Source organism: Notolabrus celidotus, chromosome 1, assembly GCF_009762535.1.
Source record: "Notolabrus celidotus isolate fNotCel1 chromosome 1, fNotCel1.pri, whole genome shotgun sequence".
Taxonomy (NCBI): Eukaryota; Metazoa; Chordata; class Actinopteri; order Labriformes; family Labridae; genus Notolabrus; species Notolabrus celidotus.
In genome coordinates this window covers 14,487,585-14,506,036 of record NC_048272.1, presented here as the reverse complement: position 1 = coordinate 14,506,036, position 18,452 = coordinate 14,487,585, and the positions used below count along the sequence as shown (strand labels likewise).

The 18,452-nt window shown below is 42.1% G+C and overlaps 1 protein-coding gene across 1 annotated transcript in view; it reads right to left on the bottom strand.

The window, feature by feature from the left end:
* The window catches only part of cbfa2t2 (CBFA2/RUNX1 partner transcriptional co-repressor 2), a 44,274-nt gene extending 33,018 nt beyond the window's left edge, over positions 1-11,256 (bottom strand). The window contains exon 1 of the mRNA XM_034695172.1: positions 10,967-11,256. Coding sequence (XP_034551063.1) covers positions 10,967-10,994 — 28 coding nt within the window. The 5' untranslated portion in view covers positions 10,995-11,256. The remainder of the gene's footprint in view (positions 1-10,966) is intronic.
* Between the last annotated feature and the right edge of the window lie 7,196 nt (positions 11,257-18,452).

The window sequence follows — 18,452 nt, the reverse complement described above, 5'->3', positions numbered from 1 at the left end:
CTCGAAGGAGAAGGGCTTGAACTGCCTGCTAACGTGAATACTTCCATTGCTTTCAACAAAGTCCACAATGTGCAATTTCTGTGCAACTGCGAAGCTCTTTATGGTACCATCTGTTTTTACTATCCTGTTAACTATCGGTACGGCAACTGAGCTCAGTAAAGGTAATGCTTATACACCTTGAGCTCACACGAAAACGGACCTATTCCAAATTGAGGAGTCTTTTTAATCACAGCAGTTGATTGTTTTAAAATGTTTTAACCCACACCAATACTGTAAAGCTGCTTCTGAATTTATCGTCTGTGCATCATGTCGATCACATCAGTTGTATCTCAAACTCTTGAGAGCTGCTGCTATGTGCCTCATCTTGACTTGCTATGTATGTGATGTTATTTGCACAAATATTTGGTTTGAGCACCTTTAAAGAGTAGCCATGTGTATTGAACTAAAAGTCACTTCTCTTGATATCACACCTGCCATCCTCCCAACACAACATAAGTGAAGCCTTGCATAGTTATTTATGCAATCCTGAACTCTCAAATATAGCTTCATAGCAACATAAATATCTGGATGCAATGTTATGTGTCTTGCAGTTCTGCCACACAAAACTGTACTTTCTACACATAATTCCTGATTTGCATCCAAGTAGAGAACAAGATAGAAAAAGGGGCTGTTCTGAGTGATATGTCCTTGCTGACCTGATCACAAGTGGACATTTCCAAGCACAGCTTCTCACACCTAGCTAGATCGTGCATTTCCAAATAAGTCTCCTGTGGCCTTTTAAGATCATATCTCACCGCCCTGCTCTGCATGCAAACAAACAGTGAGCCTCATAAACTTCATAAGCCTTTAAAAAACATCAAATGATTAAAGAGCTATGCAGACTCACAACAAAGAGGAGGAGAGCTGCACAAATGCACGCAAGCATCAGAGAGAAGTATGGACTGAAATGGTGAATTGGCTCGATGTTCATCTGCTGTTCTGTCATTTATCAGTGAGTGTTTTAGCTTTACATTTATCTAAGAATTCTCTGTTATACTTAAGTCCCTGAAAAACATAAAGTATGTCAAATGACTTAACTTCAGGGATGTCTTTGATTCCACATCTATGGAAACATGCTCTTAATTCATCATACCCCTCTTAATGAACCCAGTGAGCTAGCTGTTGGTGGTTGTTCTTCAGTATTATTAGCACTAGTGGCTGCTGCAAACGTTAATCAGATGCTAAATCACAAATCTGCAAGTCCCTACCTAGCTTCCTATGTTTAAGAAACATCTTGAATCTGATCGATTGTGTGGATCTGCTGCCAATTTGTAGAAACTCCAAGATTTATGTCTTTGTTGGTCAATGATGGTTACATGGTTGAAGTGACGGGTCCTAGAGAAGGGAAAAAATTTAAATTATCTTCAAAGCTTCATTTATTCCCTGAAGGCTCATTTGCAGCTCATCCAGAAGACATCCAAAACAAATGGGAGGCTGGTCAGAGAGATCCCACGGTACTCCAACACAAAACAACCACTGACTGGTACTTTACCCCCTCCTGACATACCCACTAGCCCAAACACGCCCCCCAACCCCTAACCCCACCCCTTTACCCTACGGTCCACCAACCCGACCTTGCTCCCCCCCTTGCCCTTCCACTCCATGACCATTGTGCCCTCCTTTTCAGGCATCCTCGTATCAACCAAAACAAATGGGTCCCGTATTTCTCTCTCTCCCCGCCTCCCCCTCCTTTCTCTTATTTTCTCCCTCTCTTTCTCTCCTTCTCTCGGTGCCGATGAAAGGCAGGCATTGAGCCGGCAGTGGCATTCCAAAACCTCAGGCCTCGGCTCCAGTGTGTCTGGCTATTCAACACTGCTGGGAGCCATTAGTTTAAGTAAGGTCTGACCCGCCTACTCACCCACGGAAAACCCTCAGATCTCCTATTACACTCGGCACACAGAGGGGAGACACACGGCTGCACTCCGGGTGCAACGAGTGTGTGCATGTGCATACAGACAGAGCCAGAGACGAGTCAGGATGAGTAAATATAAGAAGTGTGAGTATGTCAGAGAGAAATTCACGCATGAGAGTGTTTACAAGCAAAAGGGAAAGTGACAGAGAGAGAGTTTGTCTGGTGCTATGAAAAAGACAGAATGAGAGACTTGCTGCATGTGTGCTTCAAATTTATGAGCCGTGGGTCTCACGCCTACTTGGCTGCATCTTCCTAAAGTTTCCACACAGGGAGGCCAAGTGTGCAGCCAGACGCCAAACCCTTCTCACCAATAACTCCATCTTAAACGATATTCAACGACCACGCACTTTTCAAAGCCTCTCCAGCCGCTCCTGTTTAACTTCTGTACCAGAAACGCCGTCGGGGAAATCCATCCATCTATGGCACTCGCAGTTAGATCTTTAAATGCAGCAATTTGGTTAATTAGAAAATGATACCACAGATCAGAACTTGCTTTAAGATGCCAGCCTCACCCAATTGTCGGCACATAAACATGAATGGCTCTCATAAACAACTCCATGTTTGGGAGAAGCTGTGTTTTAACATAGTGTGTGTTCGGAGGAGCCCACACACAGTCCTGACAAATACAGTGAAGGACTGCACAGTGGACTGTCCTCTCGGTAACACAGGCTTTAAACAAGTGAAGTTACTGTAAATTATTCACAGCCAACCTGTGGAAGGTTTGTGACTTTGACACCTTTCTAAAAGGAATTACTGATCGTCCAACATTTATTTATCAATTACATCAACTATGGATTAGCAGACGTTATTTTGGAGAGTGTTACCCTGTAAAGCCAAGCTGATACAGCCTTGTTTGGAAAATCATTTTGCCCACTAATAATGGAGCCTACATACAATTTTGCCCAAGTTTAGATATTAAAGCCAGGGTATGCAATTTTAGACAAACCGCAAATAAAAATAGCTAATTTTTAAAAGATTATGACCAAAAACAAAATGCCAAAACCAGTCCACTCTCACTCCCACTTCGTCAAATAGCAGCTTAGTCAGCAGAATTTGTCAAAAAGTACCACAGACGGCATTTCCCTTAAGCGGGGAACACACTACAAGATATCTGGGTCAATTTTTTTGGCCCGATTCTCCCCTTCTGACAAAAGTTAGCAAAGGCCAGATTTTTTTTTAAGATTATCCAGTAAGATTCCTCTGTGGTCAGGTGTGTTGAGAGTGATTTAACTTCCCCCGATCTAGTTGGGTGAACCCAGAAGACGGGCGAGCATGCACTCATTAGACTCTCACGTGGAACAAAATATCAGCCAATCGGAAAGCAAGCTGACTGAAGAAGGAAGCACAACAAACGCAGCCATAACAACAACAGTAAATGAAAGTCATAAAGTTAGATGGACGTCGGAAGTAAAGAACCCACTTGTTGTTTTGTGGCCACACGACAATTTAACTGATGAAGAGAGGAGTTGAAAAGAAATTACTATCACAATGAGTGTACCAGAAAGCAAAGCAAGTTATGGTTGGCTCCAGTAGTCCACCATGTTTGTTTACTCTGAAGTCACGTTTGGCTGTGAGATATTTTGCGAGATATACGTTTTGAGAGTTGGGACTGTGGTTCCTGGTGAAAATATATCTTTGTGTGTGGTGTCTCATGTTGCTCACACTACAGGAATCAAAAAGATTCAAAAATCTTTAAGTGTGTGCCAAGCTTTGAATCATTTCTGGATTCTGTTATCTAGCTAATGTTCAAATGTGTTGAGGTCAGATGAAGGAGACCGGAGAGTGCACACTGTTCCTCACTTTTAATGCAGAATGAATTTTTTAGAAGTGCTTGTACAACTAGTTAGCTTAGCATGTTTCAAGTGCCTAGCACCTCCTGCCTGGAGGGGTAAAGTCCGGGAAGGTGTGATCCACCATGAGAGCAGAAGGAGATCCTGTGCAATACTGAAGAAGCTGCAACTTGAGTCTTCAAAGAAAGAACTTGCAGCGGCAGGTTTTTGGGATGCAAGAGATTTGCAATATAACATAAGTATTATAATATAATTTGTTTCTGAAACAATTTACCCAACCAGACTTTTGTCAATTATAACTCACATAATAATTGTTAATGACAGATGTTAAAAAATGTGGCGAGTTATGTATTAGCACAATCCATGATGTTCAGCTAACTTATACTAGCTAATGTTGACTTGTGATAATTTCATTTTTAAACACGTCTTGGGGCTTAACATGAAAAACTGTAACTAAACTCAACATGAATGCAACTTTAAACACGACCTCCTCCATCAAATTGATTCCTCTTTCTGAAACTTTCCTCTAAAATAAGTTGTTATACGGTTTATATTTGCTTGATGTGTGTGTGTGAAGCTTCATGCTACCAGCAGTTGAATCTGTATAAACCTTCCACCTCTCCTTTTCTCCTCCCCAGGCTGTAGGAGCAGCTGTGTTGTTCTCTTCCCTGACAACGGCCACACCTGTGATCTGCAGGTGGTTCATCTGGCAGCGGAGCCGGGAACACCTGGCCAGGCACAGATACAGCCTGCAGGCTTAACTCACGCTGGGAGTGTGTGTGTGTGTGTGTGTGTGTGTGTGTGTGTGTGTGTGTGTGTGTGTGTGTGTGTGTGTGTAATAGTTTTGGGGGATTTCTGAAAGGCTCAATTAAAGTTGAGAGAAGATAACGGCTGGCTTTGCTCACACACACACACACACACACACACACACACACACACACACACACACACACAAACACACAAACACACAAACACACGTTCAGAGGCATGTGTTGGCATTTCCCAAGGTTAAGCCTTGGGGATGTTTGGACTTGTCAGTATTGCAATACAGTGCTTTGTGTGTGTTTGTAAATTGCAGGAAGAGCATAATTACAGTTTTACTTGTTCTAAGTCTTTTAATTTCTAGACATAACCAACTAATCTGAATTTCTGCTTACCTTTCGAGTGGGGCTAGCATGAAATATCGTATCAGACGTTGGCTGATTTGTAAAATATTTATTGGTTGATTAATCCTGGGGAAAAAAAGAAGCAAAATCCATCAATATCCTCCACTATATTAATTGTATCTGTTGTAAGTACAGAGGATCTGTAAGAGCATGTTTACACTAATTTTCACTAAATTTTCCCACTAAAGATGTTTCACGCCCATTCTTCGCTATTTAGTAAGCTAGCGACTTAGCAGCTACGAACTAGGGTACAGCTAACTGAATCAGTCTTAAGTCACTTTGGCATTGTCTGTTTAAGACAAGTCATGCCTCACACGAAATTTGGTTGTGTTCAGCATGTCCAATATGGCACCCACCAACGATGGGCTTCAAAACAGCGCTTCGGAAACAGATCGTTGACATCACGGATACTACGTCCATTTATTATACAGTCTATGGTTAGTGTATTTCAGTGTACAAATGTCATAGCCAGGTGATGTAGCTTTGACTCAGCACTAGGGTAAGATAAGATAAGGTAAGATAAAATAAGATAAGATACTCCTTTATTCGTCCCACAACGGGGAAATTCATGGAGTTACAGCAACAAACAAAAACGTGTACAGTACAAGAATTTCAACAAGAATATATATATAGAAAATAAATCCTTCCAATGTGGCGTTCGTGTTCGGTGTTAGCTCTGTTAGCATGATGCTACTCTGCCCGTATTCCCTCTGGTGCTGGGTTAGCTCATCCACCTTATAGTAGATAGATCTTACATTCCCCATAACGGTGGGTGGAAGGACAGATCGATGTCGTCTTTTTTAGCTTGCACCTCAGTAGCAGCACGTCATCCTTCCTTCTTTCTTCTCAGCTCACAGGGAACATCAGGCCTAGCATCGTTTCGCATCAACATGCTACGGGCTGCTAACAGCTGATCTCGTATGTAAACAATGTTACCATGGATACACGCAGGATCTCCGGACACAGACAGGAACAAAAATAGTTAAAACACCACTGCAAACGTAGCCAGTTTGGTGTCGATGGCCAACAAATGAGTCATTAAAAAACATGACAGGCTCCAAATACAAAGATAACTTAACAGATGTGAAAAAAGTTGAAAAAAAAAACAATGAAGAGAGAGCTGCTGCAACAAGCAGCCACTCGAGCGGCGCTAAGCAACGGGAAAAAAAAAAAAAAAATTGGTTTTAGGAGATTAGCAGCCTCTCAACTAGGCTACATGGTTAAAAGAAGTTAAAATAATGTTTAGTCTTCTTGCTGTTTTCTCTTACACATTTTGGATCTTTAACGTTAACACTTTTGTCGATAGCACTGTTGTTAGCAAGCAGTTCACTTGGTGTTTGAACTGTAAATACAATATTTTAAAGGTCACAGTCTGATATATTTTTGATGCAGCACAGGATAAGCAAGAATCTATGAGACTAATTTTGAGCCCTTTAATTCAACCCATTTTCTGATCCCTCCTCCAAACAAAGTGATTAGATCGTATGTGTCAAATAGTTCACTGTTGGCAAATAGTTCAATGAACAAACACTAGCCAAACAGGGAAATGTTTATTCAGGATTCCTCCACTTCCCAGTTTTCCCTGCTTCCCGTAAAAGGACCAAAACATGGAAATTGTTTCACCAGAACAACAGGGCGCTGTTGCTGCACCTGCTCCGCCGTTGCTTTGCAGGCCCACCACATGTATGACATCTCGCCACAGTGCTCTGCGAGGACAAACAGGCAAAGACAACAAGCAAAGACACCAGCTGAGAACAAGACACATAAACAGCAGCAGCCAGAACACATTCCATCCCGGGAGCAAGAGCAGACAGAGTGCAGAGCAATTTTATGTGTGCGACAAGAGAGCAGGTCTTGTTGTCTGACAGCACCAGGCCCAGCAGGAGTGAAATCAGATCAGGGACAGATGAGGTGAACTTGACTAAAGTCATAAAACTCACAACTGACACGTGAGGACAAGAGCTACAGAGTGATGTTGGCTCAGGCTAAGATCCTCTGTCACATTCTACATGTGTGTGTGTGTCTAATAAAGTGAGAGTAGGCCAAGGCCACACATCATCTGCATCACTTTCTGACAGGATGGGAAGCAGCCATTATCTGTCTTAGGCTCTGCTTTATATGTTTGTGGCATATGCTGTACATGAGCTTTACATGTGTTTCAGTGAATAATTTATGATTACGTCTGGGGAGTAAGCAACACTGTGAGATTTCCTAGAAAATCTGTGAGGAAGAAAGGGAAAACTGGGACATGTACTTTAAGAATTGCAGTATTTGAGTCACATCTTGTGAAGCCATGACCTGAGGCTTCTCCCACAGAGCCTTCAATAAAGGCTTATACACAGTTGGATGTCAGCTTTCCTCTCAGCGATGACAGACCAGCTGCAGTTGGACTCCCTGCATACAAGAGTGCAAATCAAGAGAGGGAGGAATAAAAGGAGACGGAAAGTTATAGGGACTGAAAGGTAGAAGGAATTGAGGGGAAGATGAAGAGCAAACAAAGAGAGAAGGATGGAGGGAGGTGAGTTAGAAACAGGAGGTGAGAAAAAGAGGCTCTGGGGTAACCCTGGAAGGCGTGGAGTAAAGGGGGAACCGATGCTAACTCCTCTTTGTCTGCGCCAAGTGGGAAATGATGTGTGTGGGGGGGGGGGGGGGGGGGGGGGGGGGGGTTTGATAGGCATGAGGAGTGGGAACAGAGAGAGCGAGGGGTATTAAAAAAGTATAATGCGCTGATAAGTTCCTTTCACTGACCACTCCAATTCACTCCAAAGTGACTGGGCCCTTTTGTGTCCCTCCACTTAAAGCAGAAGACCGAGTAAATGCCTGCACACAACCCTGATAAAGAATACATGATCTTTTTTTTCTCCATGATGATTTAAACCAAACAGAGGAGAAATCACAAAAGAAGTTCTAATCCCTTTTGGTGTAACATTTCAAAAGACATATCACAAATATGCAAAACCACTCTCCAATCCTGCAAGCCGCTTTTCTGTGAATAGGCAAATGTGTCAAAGCGATGTTTACGCTACCTAGTGACACCTGAATACAGGGGGGCACGGCTGTGGCTGGCAGAGTAACAAAATGACAGTGTTAACAGCACCAAGGGGCCGTGTGGAGAGCTGCAATCACGACTTTTAAGAGCAGCACAGAGTCGGGGTTGTCCTTCAGAGGCAAGGAAGCAATGTTTTGTGAAGGGAGCGAGCGAGCAGCGGACTCTAATCGCCCTCGTCTCCTGTACGGCTGGTATTTCTGAGGATTGTTATTGGCAGCAGATCCTCGGCGCAAGATCACATCTGGATCCTATCCTCACAGCGCTCCGTGCAGCGCCGCATTGCAACAAGAAACAGCTGTGCAAAACTGGCTTCAATTAGCCTCACATTCTCCCTGACAGTTAATCCCTTTCTACTCTCCTTTTTTCTTTTCTTTAACTGTTTGGTCACTCCTGTCTTTCCTTTTTTTTTTTTTAAAGCTTTGCTTCAGGTTGCCACAATGTCTGCAGTAAAAGACAGGGTGCTGAATTGGAAACAGACAATGGGACAGAGAGCTCAGAGGTCTCACGAAATAGAGAACATGACAAATCCTATCTGTTTGAAGAGACTGATGATGCTGTCTACAGCGGTTTGGGTCAGGATTTAACACAAGAGGGAACTTTATAACAAGATGCAGACATGATATTATTTCATTTCCTATCATTGAATAGTCAAAGGATTATTACATTTATTGTTCACTTAAGTCTCCAGGTTTCACAGCGTGGGATTGCTAACAGTAGATATGTGACATATGCGATTAAGCCTGTTTAAATCGTCATTTGGTTACATATTATCACTCAAAGAAAAACGCCGGATTCTTTGTAGTGGTTCCCACATGTGGAGCACTGGGCAACACAGTGACCCCCATAAATTTAGCCTTTAAACATCTCTTTTCACAGTAAAACCACACTTTGCAAACACTTAAGCATGATCCAGCAGCGCAGCACACTGAACAAAATGTTGTTGCTCGTGAGTCATTAATCAAACTCAGCTCGGCGCAGATATTGTTCAGCTGCACACCATCTTGACTCAGCTAAACTGCAGTGGGGGGAATCCAGCTCAGATCGGTCCTGTGATAGGAAATAGGAGCCAGATTTTGAGGTATGGGAGCCGATCTGATGGGCTTGATGAGCAAATCTGGAAGGTTCTGCAGTCATTGTAGCCCTGGGGCCCCCAAGTAAAACACTAACAGGTGGTAGCGCTGGTGGAAAAGACCCACGCAGAGAGCAGAGGGAGTGAGAAGGATACTGGGCTTACTGCCTGACACACACAAACACACACCCATGCACAAGCAAATTACAAAAACACAGGCAACCACATGCATGACATATAGCAACACGCAGCGACAAGCGCTCGCAGAAAAGACACAGAAACATGTAATTAAATGCATTTGCACAAACCCTCAACATGCATACCTAAAATGAAATTTGCATGCATGTAACGCTTCCAGAAAAAACACACACACACACACACGTGCATTTAAGCAGCCCACAGAGACACAAAATGTTGCAGGGGTGACTCAGAGAAGATCTGCAGGCACCTCTCCCTACCTCCAGCGCAGCACAAATTCTCCCACATGGCAAAACACAAAGGGCCCACGTCTGGCAACGCTAACGGCCTACTCAAGCCAAAACCAATTAGGTCTCTAATGCAAACCTGCAGGGCCCCTTTGTCGTTTATTTCCCCTTTTAATGTCAGAGGATTGGAATCTGACTCTGTAACCCACCCCAAAGAAAAAGAAGGGAACAGGCAAAAGGGAAAATTATCGAGGGGGCTCCAAATGATGCACATGTTTTTGAGTAAAGCTAATTGAATCAAGGGAGGATGGAAATGATTGACTGGTGTGAGCGATGGTGAGCTGACATGCTCTTTAACACATTTTCTCCCTGTGTACACACAGCAACCCCTGCTTCCCAGAGGGCTGTTTAGTTCTGTGTAACTTCAAATTACTTCGGCTAAACAACAGTTACAGGGGAACAGAAGAATGTTTGATAATTTTTTTGCTTTTCCTGGAACCAAAATTTTCAAAACAAGAGTTGCTTTCAAACCCAGAGTACTTCATGTTTATAGATTCTGTTCAGAGGACACACTGCTGCACCCTGGTGGACACTGTCACGCTGCAATCATCATTATCATCATCATCCCCATCAGCAATACAGTAACGTATTTGTCATGGGACTATTTGACCCTCTTTGGTGAAAAGGGGGACCAATTGGGGTCTTCAGGGAACTCCCAGACCTTGCAGTCCTGCCCTCAGGCCCTGTTGACCCCACTTGCATGGTAGGACTGTACTATTGACCCCTGATGTAAAGCAGACAGACACCCCAGGAAGAAAAAAACTACCTCCTGGCATCAAGCAGCAGCCCCAGCCTGGTTTCACACCGCCTGGTGTTTTTGTCTTAAAGCGCTGTAAACTCCAGATGGTGGAAAGAAAAAAAAAACTTTGCTGGGTGGATTAAGGGCTCCAAATCCTCTGCTGAAAAGACACATAGACCCAAAGCTGCTATTCAATCAAAAGGAAGCATAATAGCTGTCTTGTGGGGGGCTATATAAGGGATAATGCATCCAATAGAGTGTGTTATGCATAGTTTATTCTCACTCTTTTAATGGATCTTAATGAGCATAGGATCTGAGCAGTCAAAGGGATGACAGCGTTTTTGTTTGGTCATTAGAATGATTTGATGGGATCTGAAGTAGCTCATTGAAAAGGTCTCGTCTGAAGAATATGCCGGCTCAGTGAGAAGAATCAGAGAATAATAGAGTGGATGAGTTTTTCTTTCAGCATTATTAAGCTCACATAAAGAAAAGTTGTGCTATATATTTAATTAGTAGGAAAATATATCCCATTTGGTGGAGAATTCTACTCTTTAAATATGTAAAACAGAGTAATGAGATGTAGATATATGGGACATGTGTTGACTCAGCATGTGCAGGTGCAAATACAAAAGGTTACCTGTGGATACATGCTGTCTTGTTAAAGTAAGTGTTAGGCTTTATCTTAACTATGTATGTTGTAATTAAAAGTCTGCTTACAGTTTGAAGCACTGGGCATCCCCACCATCCTCTTCCACTCGTTGACTTGTCTTCTTCGTGGCAGAATAACAGCCGATGTGAGTCTTTGCAACTCCTCCAGTTTATCTTCTTCTTTTAAAAAAGACACATTTAAAACCCTAAAACACAACGAAGTAAGACGCAGACTGCAAGAACAGACGATCGATCCTGTTCGCCTGCAGACATTGGGTTTCAATTCTCCTCCAGCTCAACAGCGTATTTTGCGTAGGCGGTACTAATTGTAAGCATTTAAGCGGAAAGCCGATAACGCTCTGTTACAGCAGGGAAACGGTGTCTCTGTAATGATTAACTCCGAGCTGCAGCAAGAGGACACCAGCTCCCATAATCCTCACAGCAGACACACTTCCATCGCCTTGAGCAAAGTCGTTTATGACCTCGACTTGTTGGTGTATTGATTTTGTTTTTCATAGCCTGTCTGCAAAAAATGTCATCGGGACAAACGAGGATGGAGAGATGATGGAAGTAAATATGATGGAGTACCTGATAGCATGCAGCCTTAGGGGGTAAAATAAGTGTTTAGAGATAAGTCAAACTTTATTGATATTTCACTGTGGGATCATCACTTCTTAAGTATGCACATTACTAATTAGGAAAAAGAAAGATAGCCTAGTGGTAATCATATTAATGTTATGTTATGTTGTCATGTTAATATAAAATACAAAGCAATTATAAGCATTATAAAAACTACCTACACTATGGACACCTTGCATTTAGACATACATACATACATACATACATACATACATACATACATACATACATACATACATACATACATACATACATACTCACATACTCACATACTCACATACATACATCAATCTTTATTTATACAGTGCCAAATCATAACAAACGTTATCTCAAGACACTTTAACAAACAGAGCCGTTCTAGACCATACTCCTAAATACTAAATTATTAACAAAGACCCAACACCAAGACAGGATAAGACCAAGCGACAACCTTCTGTCCAAAAATATGGGTCCAATGCGGAAGTGCTAAAAACTGCAGTTCATTGAGGATCCGCTTGAGGCTGGCTCTGGAAGTACAGGAAGCCAGATACACACCAATTAAAAATGAAGATCTTTACAGCAGAAATAAACATGTTTACAGCCTGGTACAAAACACGAGTGTTGTCTGGATAGCTCATTTCTCCATCGGCACACACTGTAAAGGGGGGGAATTTTTTTCTAACTCTGCAATTTCGAAGACATTTAGATTACGAGTCTTCCAATGAGAGGCACAGCTGACTTGATTGGCAGGAGGGAACACTGTAGATGTGGGCTAGGAGGCTCAAAGCCGGCCTCTTTACGTCACAATCGCTCGACAGCAATACGGTTGCTGCTGCCGACTGGCCTCAAAACAGCGCTTCAGAAACAGATGGGTGATGTCAGAAATGCTACGTACATATTTTATAAAGTCTATGGATAAAACTCAGTCTTATCTGATCTTAATCCACTATAAGCATTGCACCTTTCAGTATTTAGCAAGTTACAGCGGCGAGGAAAAACATCCTTTTAACAGGCAGAAACCTCGAGTAGGACCAGACTCATGTTAGACAGCCATCTGTCTCCACCGAGTTGGGGTTGGAACGAGGGATAGAGGAGAATAAGAGAGAGAGTGATGATCGTGATGAGAAGAATATCAGTAGTACGTACATACATACATACATACATTCAGTACACACATACATACGTACGTAGAGCCTTTTTTCCCCCATTCAATTTAAATATTGCCGTATAATATTGTACTATAACAGAGGTTCCCAAAATGGAGGTCGGGACCCCCTGGTGGGGGGTGCGAGATACTAATGGAGTGGTCGCAATATATATATTTTCAAAGTAATATAAAATGTCATATTTTGTCCATTGCTGTAAATATATTGAAAAACATAAAAAGTTATTATAAATACACATTTCTTCATTACTTTTCTGCCTTTCTTTGTTTCTAGATGACTACTATGGTTCGGTCTGGAGTTAGGGTTACTTAACAATAACAAAAGCATCAGTAGGAGCAGTAAATTCATAACAGCACAGGAAACACAGCAGCAGTAGGTGGTACATTTACTGCAGACCTGCTAAAAAAAGTATAAAGCTACATTTAATCACTTTGAGGAACAGTGGGGGTCGCAAGTCTTTGACACATATATTTTGGGGGTTTGGTCGAAAAGTTTGGGAACCCCTGTACTATAGACTGTAGATGCATAGAGGTGCTGCTTTGTATTGATATATGGATTTATAATGTAAATGATTATAAGTAATGATACATAAATGTATGTAAAGATATACAAAAAATAAGTACCAAATGTAAAGAAGTTACCAGAATATATAAGTATTCAATTTGTAATATTATTAATGGTATAAAATATAGGATGTATATAGATTATTACACAACCTAATAAGTAAGTGTAAAGTAGCAGTGATATAGGATAGACAATGGTGACAGAGGAGTAGTGGATGATTTACACTGGAGTCTGTCTGCCATTAAAACACACTTTAATTTAAAATGTTAAACATGCATAAAGTTAAAAAAGTAAATAATCTGTTGCATACGTTAAACGTCATAACACAAGGCCAGAATTCCCTGAACACAAAAACCTGCACAGTCTGATCTGGACTCCATCCAAAATCACACGTGCTATTCTTTTTTACAAGCATAATATTTGGATGCTGACTTAAGTGGATGTGGGCTACACTACCCCCATTACACTCACACACACATCATCATCATCTTTTCTTCCCCCTACAGCCACCCACATATGCCACACGCTCCTCTCCTCCCCCTCTCTCCCTCCCCTCCTCCATCCCCCCATCCTCCACTCCTGCCAGGCTGCCACCTGCTCTCTGCAGCATGCTGCACAGCTGCTCCGCTACAATAACAAATTAAGGTCCACCGTGGCAGGCAGGCAGGAGTCATTACCTACTGCTCCTGCTACGGAGGAGCCAAGGAGCCATCAGCTTCCAAACTACAGCAGTATGTGTGTGGTGGGGGGGGGGGGGGGGGGGGGGGGGGGGGGGGGCACATGCTTCTCCCTTCTCTTGTGTAAAGAGAGAGGCAGAGGGCCACTAATTGTTCTGATGTTAAGCGGAACATCAGGGGGGTGCCACAGCTTGGGGACACAGAAGCCAAGAGTCACCGCTTGCTGTGTCAGTGTCAGGGGCAAGACACGTGCTGCTGACTTGGCTGTTTTCATTATCAATGAAAGAGGGAGAAATTAACAACAACATGCTGAAAAATTACCTCCTTTGGTTTTTTACCACTGTTCCTGAGCGGTTGTTTAAGCACTTAGTTGCTCAGTCACATCCTTCAGTTTCTGGATAAGCAATAAATAAACAAGTGTGCGTCTCCTGTAATGTACCATGCAACTTTCAGTGTTGTTAAACAAATACATTTCAGTTTGGCAGTAAATTCTCTAAATTCCTCCTACATACTTGTTTCTTGTAGGGTAAGAGTGAATGTAGTGTGAAGGTACTATCCAAAGATGGGAATCAGAATTTGGTGAAAGAGAAGAAGACGTAGAGAAGAAAAATGTCCCCGTAAATAACTTTGGAGAAACTGAAGTTTACTCAAATCTACTAAGTTTTACTGGCTACGCTTTAACAATGTTGTCAGTGACAGCAGGCCTGCTGTGTTAATGAAAAGGGGATACTCTGTAGCTCCACTAAGTAACCACCCACATAGTCTCTGGCAGGTGCATGCAGTAAATGGAAGAACACAAGACAAAATAAAGACAAATACCCTTCCGTGAAACTCAAATTGGACCATAACAAAAGCTTATTCTTAGGACTACACTGGAGGAAAAGCTTCTCAAACTAAGTCAGGTTACTTTATTTCATTAAGGTTAACCCTTTACTGCGTATATTACATGTGTTTTGTATGTGTGCAAGCATGAGACAGGCTGGTTTTGAAATTTCTCTCAGAGCTCAGAACACACGAGCGTAAAATGTGCACAGTTTGCACTGAATAGATATAGGCTATTCAACACAACACATCAAGCCGCTCACAACAAGGATTGAGCAGTCTTATATGCAAGTTGCCATTGCAGACATATAATTTCCTTAACACTAAATTGTCTTTTATTATTTCCACAAGACTCAACAAGTGTAATTTACTTGTTCAGTGAATTGCTCGTAAAATGCATCAATCCAGACCAACGTTTGATTGTGACAACAATGTCCTCGCTGGCTCACATTGTCAACCAGCTCGTTGACAGGTTAACAAAGGGATGACTAGTCAGTTAGCAGGAGGCTGAAGTCAAAGAAGAAACGGGATCAGACGGCAGTGGGATTTACCGTGGCCATTATGGTCGCTCTGTGTGACAGCTGGCTGTTGCCCCCCCCCCCCGATCGCCTTTCAGCGTCTTTGTCACAGCCCCTTTAATCACACCAGCAGGACAGTTACACAGCAAATCAGCTGACCTAACCTGCTGGCTGGCTGAATGACTGACAGACTGACCAAATATCTACTGAGCGTAAGCAACGTTTTACAAGATACAACCTTTGACCATAATCCCAAATAACTGTCACCGTGTCGGGAAGTTATGTTTTGCCATTCTTAATTAAAAGTTACTGCCGAGGTGATGCAGTGGCTGGATACTCCTGTAGATTAGAAAAAACAAAACAAAGCTATTGGCAATGTTGTTAAGGTCAGAATTCATCTAGTTTTCTGGACTCTTATTAATTTGTAAAAGTTCACTTCCACCAGTCTCATTATTATATCATATTAAATTGTTTCAAAATTTCTCCAAAACAAGTTGTAAGCTAGCTGCTCAGCACCAGGAATAGTAAGCAGTCAGTAATATGTAGAGGCAATTAGCAACAAACTTGGTTGGCTGCCTTTTACTGCTTGAAATGGGTAATGTAATAATAATAATAAAAATAATATTTTTCATTTGTATAGCACTTTTCAAAAAACAAGTTACAAAGTGCTCCAAGATAAAGAAATAAAACATATTTTAAAAGACATAACATTCCCCTAAAATAACTCTAAGGGAATACAATTATTTGAAAACATATTTCTTAAGATGGTGAAAATAAATAAAATTAAATAAAATTCAGATAAAATCAGGAAGGGCTCTACAAAAAAAGGAATTTAAGAAGCGATTTGAAAGAGCTCACTGACTCAGCATGTCAGATATGTACAATATGTTATGTTTGTGGTTTCCTTTGGTATGTCTTTCTGTTTACATGTGTTTTGTTGTTTATGTTCTCAATGTTTTTATTCATTAATACAACTGTGCAAGATAATTACCAACCATTTTCAATCAAATTGTCATAAACTTAGACTTTGTTTTTACATGGGTTTAAACTGCAACCCCTAACCACTTACAAACTATTTTATAGCTCTAACCTTTCAGTGGGCACAGAAAACTGGGACATCAGATACATGAAAGGTAGCCCCAACACGAGTGGAGGGATACTTGTGTCATCCTGAAAGTATTCCAACTTGCACAATCACCCCTTCACTATACATAGTCCCGCTTATTACCTTGTCTTAGCTAGCTTGCTAAAAACAAGCTAAAAGATATATTGATTGAAAAGATTTTAAAGATGATTGAGAAATGTTGTATTTATACAGCTAAAACAATAGTCCCTTGAATTCAACAAATCTGAAATGCTACCATGGTTACTATTGCTATCAGCCTACTTGTGGTACAAATTAACATCAAACTGAACATTAGCCTACTTTTTGTTATAATTCAGAAAAAACTGAAAATTTACATTAAAGGGAACTAGAACAAAGTGAACAGGATTTCTGCTGGATTATTTCTGTTGACATTTCTGTCTTTACTCTGCTCTTCTTCTTCGTCTTGGAGCTTTGCAGTTGACACACTTTTAAAACATAAATGAGGCAAAGTCACAATTTGAATCTATTATTATTACTCCTTATTGTTTGAGCTACTCAGTAATGATCAATAACTTATAGATGTTCTCACAAGCACTGCTGCCATTGCCTTGATAGAAGGTCTTGCTCCTCTTTCCCCTATCAGAGATGATTGGGGCACTCAGGCTGCTCTCACATCTGTGCCCGGTATCTGTCATCATTAATTATTTAGTATAGACACCAAAAAGCAACGTTTTTGACATAGTGTCAACAGGCAGAGGCAACTTCTTTGATTTGATAGGATGTGTGATCAGGCAGTCCCTGGTGCTGGTTTAGCTGCTGAGATTTAATTACTTTTGCTATGGGGTTTTGACTAACCAGGATCAAGTATTTAACACAGCTGGGTAATAAGTGCTACTATTTTAGGAGGACACATAATAGGTTTTGTTTTAGTATTTCTTTGTCTTATAGGAAAAAGAATGTGCAAGTTTCATTGGGAGCACAACTATCAACACCAAACCTTCTGTGTTCCTCTTCACTGTAAATGATCACCCCGTATATTTCCAAATCTGTGCTGTGGACAAACTGCAGCATCAGACCCCGCATATGTACTCCTCAGCCTCTAGAGGAACAGGCTGCCCCTCCTCTCTGCTCACTCAGCTGAGTTAAGTAATCACCACCTCAGTGATCCGACAGTGCCAACAGCACTGTGAAAAGATGCCATGAATATATGAGCCCACACGCTCACCCTTTCCTAACCCTTCTCACTTACCCTCTTCACTGTACAGAGGCTGACCCCACAGATTCTTAATCCCCGTGAGGGCATGTTTTCTCCAATTATTTGCTCTTTCACTTCACTGTACTGAGTCAAGAGGGGGCAAGTCATTAGCTGAGACTGTTTACCCTACTTTCCCAGCAGTCGTGCCATCTGCGGGAGCTCTGGTTGCATAAGGCCTGGCAGATACGACACCTCCACAAAACCTGTTCTCTTTTATCCATTGTTACAGTCTGCTCTGTCCAATATTATCTTGCCGTGTATGTGTTCCGTCTTGTTCTTTTTGTGCATGATTTCACCAATTGTCTTGATTTATTTCTCCTCAACTGTTGTACAGCTCCCTCATCCTCTCCTCCCTCTCCTCCTGTCATCCTCAACAGCTGACAGACCAGACCTCGCTCGGTGGTGACACTTCACCCACGCCGACCCGAGCCAGATCACTCGTCCATGAGGGAGACATGGGAGCCAGGGCCAAGGCCAGGGTTTCTGCTTCTGCTAGGAAGAGGGAGGGGGAGGCCAGCAAGATGGCCCTAGTCATCATAATCATTCATTGCCTGCTGGTCCTTCTGTCTCTCTGCCTCCTCCCACTCCTCCTGCCTTTTTTGTCCTCCTCATGTCAGGGCCACACGGCACGCGTATCAGCTGAGCCCAGGATGGTTGGAGTCAACGGGGTCAGGTGGCAGACGCCTGGTTAATTCTCCTGAGGCTGGAAAGTGCCTGGGTCAGCTCTTACGAAGGGACACGGAAAACGCAAAGATTGACAAAAACACACACGCACTTACAAAAACTATGCACAAAATAAGAGGAACGTTGCAGGCTGTAAATACAGAGTGTGATATTATTAGCAGGAG